Here is a 5,519-nt window from a genome sequence, read left to right on the forward strand (position 1 = left end):
ATTGTTCTGTGATTTAGGGGGCACAATAGACCACCACAACAACACTGCGTAGAGACTGTCTTAGTCACTTTTAAAGTGCATAACTTATTATCAGATAAATGGATTTTCTCATTTTGTATGTGTGTGTGTGTGTGTGTGTGTGAGTGAGTGAGAGAGAGAGAGAGAGAGAGAGAGAGAGAGAGAGAGAGAGAGAGAGAGAGAGAGAGAGAGAGAGAGAGAGTTAAGTGCACATGCATGAACCCATGGCAGGTCCAGGTGTCCCAGTGGGCTGATAACACACATTGTGACATCGTTAATCTCGAAACAGCCCCACATTTGCACAACAAGCAGAAAGGTGCCAATGCATTGATCGTTGAGCTGGACATCTGGCCAAGCACATCATTCAGTCAGAGTGTTTCATCAGTTAATCGGATACTGATCAGTAAAGGTGTTGATAAAATCATGCATTAAAAATCAGTATGTGGCATACAGGTTTTGCAATACACCTGACAGACAGGCATAAGATACAGACAGACAGGAGGAGAGAGAAAAATGAGAGTTTTTTATTTATTTACTGTTTACAAACTTGTAATGTTGTAACATGCATGAAATAAGGACTTTGGCATGTATTTGATGACCTGCAGTTAAAGGGCAAGTAAGATTGGATTGCTCTAACATGCGCCGGGGTCATGTATTTGATGGGGCCAAAAAGGGCCCTCTAGATCTTTGGACCATTGTAAACACTCTCAGACACTGATGGTTATGTATACGTTTGTGTTTTATATTGTGTCATTTTCAGAAATGTAGGTTCATGGTTTATTACAACATCCAGAAAATAAACATTAACTTTCACCTTGACCTACATCCAAAGAGCAAATAACCACATTCAGAGGATTTATATAAACTGCGCCATATACTACTGAATTTACAATATTTGCATCGGCAGGGGTCCATATTTACTCTCACGCCGAAAGTATTTGAACTGTCGCACGAAACCATTCCAGAACATCAGCTAAAAAGATTGGATTGGCCAGAGTCCAAAATCTTTTTCGATGCTGATTGGTCGAGACAAAAACTTGCGGCTCTTTTACTGGCTGGCTGTAGCTGGTGTATAGAATATGCAAATAAGCAGTACGAAGCTTTATTAAAGGAGTCGCGCTGTCTGTTTGAGGACAGCAGCGCAGCGCTGAATGGGCGTGTCGGCAGAGCAAGGCAGACAGGCGGAAGAAGCTGGGTGAAGCCTAAAATATCGCATTCTGCACGAAAACACGCGCTCTGGAATTGCTTACGAATCCTGTCGCCTACAATGTGCTTTGTTCAAAAGTTTTAAAGAGCACTTTAAAGTAAATATTTGCTCCATGAGTTCCGCAAGGTAAGAAAAAAAAAACTGCTTATTTGAATCAGTATTGTAATAATGTATCATGTCTGCATTTGTACCAGAGTTTTCTTTCATTTGCTGTTGAAGAATTGATAAATATTAAACGTAATAAATACGCATAACAAAAGCAAAGTAAAATCGACAAAAAACTAAAACGTTGTTTTCCAAATTAATTGACATATAATTGTGCAAAACTAATTTACGTACAACACTTAAAATATACACGATTTTAATTTATTGTTATGTCTTATTGGTTCATGTCATAATACTTTTTTTATTATTTTGCATTTATTAATAATAATCTAATTAAAGCACAGTGGAGAGGGAAAGAGAGAAAACAAAACAGACATGATATGAGGAATTAGAGAAAAGTATAGTTTGAGTAAGTATAATTAAAGAGTTAAGTAGAAAGAAAAAGAAAATAAGGAAAACAACATTATAGATTTAGAGAAATTGCTCTATAAATAGAAAGTATATACAAATATCTTAATCTTATTAAAAAATATTATATTCTTATTGATTGTTTAAGTGCTTCTTTCCCCATGTGAATCTACAATTTAACAACTACAACTCGAACATAGTGGAAAAGTAAAGAGAAAAAACAAAACAGAAATTAGTTGGAGAGAAAAAAATAGCTTGGAGAAGTATATAAGATCCCAGAGTTAAAAAAAAAATAAATAAAAAAATTAAGGGAAACAACATTATAGATTTAGAGAAAAGATATAAATCTGAATGCAGAAATGTTCTAGCAAACCTTAAGGATATTGTACTAATTTTTGTTGTCCTTTGTGTGTTTGTGTTTAGAGTTCTTCATATCCTCAGTCCCCCAATGCCAGGTCCAGTTATGCCCGTGGACGTAGCTGTGCAGCTGTATATCACCCATTCGCCCCCCCTGCACAGCTTCCTGAGCTCTTATGAAGAGTTCAGGACTCGCAACCTGGTCAATTGCCGCTACAAACCCCTCCGGCCCTGCCTGAGCTCCAGAGCCCACCTAGAGCCCACCTGCCTGGGCTGGCAGAGTCCAAAATCCAAAGCCAAGAAAAAGGTTGTGTTTGCCGACTCCAAGGGCATGTCATTAACGGCAGTGCATGTCTTCTCTCCTTTTGATAACAGAGAACCCGCTACATCCCAACTGCAGTTTGACCTGGAAGATCTAGAGGTCACAGCCACTCTCCACATAAATTCGGTTCAGAGCAGAATTCTTGATTTTCCTCAGCCTGCAGTAGACTACCTGGACTTCCGGAGTTGGCTGCTGAAGAACTCGGTTTGCTTGGAGAACTGTACCCTGCAGGAGCGTGCCCTCACTGGCACGATCAAAGTGCGTAACCTGGCCTATGAGAAGTCTGTCCATGTACGGATCACCTTCGACACCTGGAAGAGCTACCAGGATGTAGAATGCACCTTTTTGAATAATGTTTGTGGTTGTCAGGATACAGACACATTCTCCTTTGCAATCGAATTGCCTGGGTACGTGCCCCCTCAGAATAAGGTCGAATTTTGCATTAGCTATAAAACTGGAGAGCAGACTTACTGGGACAACAATGATGGCAGAAATTATAGACTGGTTTCAACATCTTGGCAACAAAACCATAAACTGAACTCATCAACACAGTCAAAGAAACCAGAACCCAGAAAGTTAGGCAGGAAAGCAGACAAGGGCATTAATACATTTGAAAGTACCTTCAGCAATGGCATTTTTCCAAAGTTTCAGAGTTGGGGGCACATTCAGACTGGTGGCCCATACTGGTGATGTGTGCTGACATAATTAACAGTTCCAAATATATCTAAAAATTTTAGCAACATTATATGCCTCTCGGTATTGCAGTATAACTACATAAATCATTTATCTGTTGTCTTAGATATATTTAAGTAGATCAGATATTTGGAAACATACTAAAGATGGAACAGAAGCAGTGGAATAGACACCAGGAGTAGCCCTTGTTTCTTTGAAGTAGAAAATGTTGGCTGCAGTGCAGTATAAAGATGTTTAATTATTTTGTTAAAGTAAAACTTGATGACCCCTTTCCTGCTGGAGGTAGACACTTCTGTGAATCAGACCACTTGGAGGTCTAAACTTATTGTATAAAATGTGCCTTTGTCTTAAGTATAGTCTTTTTAAAAGTGCTACCATTGTGTCACACACAATCTGCAGACTGTGCCTTGTAAAAAATGAAACCAAGGAAACCAAGCCAAGTATAAATCAAGCCATGATTTGAAATGTATTTCTAAGACCGGAAGGAATAAACATTAGATGTACAACCAGGGAGATTATCCTTCATATTGAAGGGGTAAACTTCACCTGGTTAAACATTTTAGAAGGAATTGGGGGGAAAAAATAAATATTAATTTTTAACATATTTAATATGCATATTTTCCTTGAATATTTCAGAATTAAAAGGTTTAGAAACTTTTGTTTATCAAGCTTTCAGTAAAAATATGCAAAGATGTGTATCTGTGGCTATGTGTCTCTTTCTTACTCATGTTTGTACAGGATGTGCTGGAAATGTAAAAGTGTGTGCTAAAGAGGTGAATGTAATAAGCTGCACAAATGGCCTTGTAATAGCCTCAAAAATGATGTGCCTTAGGACTCTGCTGACTAAATGTCTGCGTACAGTGAATTTGTCTTATGTTTTCATGTTTAAGTGCATTTCAGTAAGACTGAGTGGAATGTGTAGTGATGGTATGTCCGATTTAGCTGTAAAGATGAGAATGATTGTATTTTATTAAAGAAAGAATGGATGTCTGGGTGATTGTTCTTAAATAAAATTAATAAAAAACACACATTGTCAGATTATTACACTATTTAAATAAAATGGGGGCCTGCTTGAGTGTGTGAAAGAGAAAGAGTGTTTCCCAGGTCAGAGAGAGCTCTTTTGGCTTGCCCATTTTATAATAGACGTTACATTTATGTTCCTGGCAGATGCTTTCTTACCAAAGGAACAGAAACAGTTTGTATTGATGACAATTGCTTAATCAGGTACTAGGAAGTACACTCACCATTGTAGGTTTATACCAAAGCTAAATAATGGTTCAATGATGATGAACCATTATTTAAAAAAACTCTTTTGACTCTCAAGACTGTTTGTAAAGTAAAAATATTTGTTATTATTATTTTGTCATATCATTTATTACCAATCTTTTCCAAGCCACCCTTTCTTGCCCTTCCCTTGAATTAATATGTCTACTGTGTCTGTTATATGAAAAATATTCAGCATTCTCACAAATATATTCCCAGACATCTTGTTTAAAACCTGTTGATACGCACCCCCTTTTTGAGCACAAACCATGAAAATGACATACCTGAACTTAAAAAGCTGAATTTATAGTAGTGGAAATATTTTTTGCTGAAAATGTTTTTATAATCTAAAAAAAAAAACAATAATAAAATACAATGGAGAAATACAATGTTATGTTTCAAATTTGAAGATGATCTAACAAAAAATGAGGTTCCTGCCAGCTTTTTTCTCAGATAATCGCTGGAAGCGTACTGAGTAAAATTAAGGCTCCGCCTTTCAAGGCAACACAAAATCTGACTGCACTGCTTTGCTATTATGAATGAAACTACGCTGCATTTTTAAAAATATACTTTGGAGACAGGCTCATTTTGCTTACGAGACTCTAATATATAAGATAATATACAGTTTTACAACATGAATGCTGCTCAGACTGCATAATTTGTTGAAGAACGATGACTAATGGTAAATCTTTCAGGCGAGATCTCATGTAAACAATGGAGAATATATCAATATTTCTCAGATTTATCGCTTTTATGGACAAAAAGTGCTATTGGATGTTTTTCAATGAACGCTTGTCATAGACAATTGACCCAAGTGTGGCAAACTTGATTCATCTGGCGATCACGTTTACATAAAGTTATGATGTCCCGTTTTGATATTGCATGTTTTCATTTGTAATCCTGGCACAAATAACTAAATTGCTGTTTCTGGAGCATTGCTATTGTGAAACCGATATCGGATATCAATGTTGAACCCTTAGACCTTTAATAAGATGTATAATTTGTTAACATTAATTACATTTATAGATGGTAAATTATATATTAAAAGTAAGCAGAGTGACGTCACTACCACGTGCGGGGGAATTGCGTATCAACAGATTAAAAACACACTCCAAGTCTTTTTCCCCATCTATATTTAGAAATGGG

The 5,519-nt window shown here is 36.8% G+C and overlaps 1 protein-coding gene across 1 annotated transcript; it reads left to right on the plus strand.

Annotated features, from left to right (window-relative positions):
- Positions 1–1,166: 1,166 nt before the first annotated feature.
- Positions 1,167–4,451, plus strand: LOC127662722 (protein phosphatase 1 regulatory subunit 3C-B-like). Its single transcript, XM_052154012.1, has 2 exons — positions 1,167–1,351; positions 2,162–4,451. Exons 1-2 carry the CDS (start codon positions 1,338–1,340, stop codon positions 3,105–3,107), a joined length of 960 nt encoding a protein of 319 aa, XP_052009972.1. The 5' UTR covers positions 1,167–1,337; the 3' UTR covers positions 3,108–4,451.
- Positions 4,452–5,519: the final 1,068 nt, after the last annotated feature.

This window comes from Xyrauchen texanus, chromosome 22, assembly GCF_025860055.1.
Source record: "Xyrauchen texanus isolate HMW12.3.18 chromosome 22, RBS_HiC_50CHRs, whole genome shotgun sequence".
Lineage (NCBI taxonomy): Eukaryota > Metazoa > Chordata > Actinopteri > Cypriniformes > Catostomidae > Xyrauchen > Xyrauchen texanus.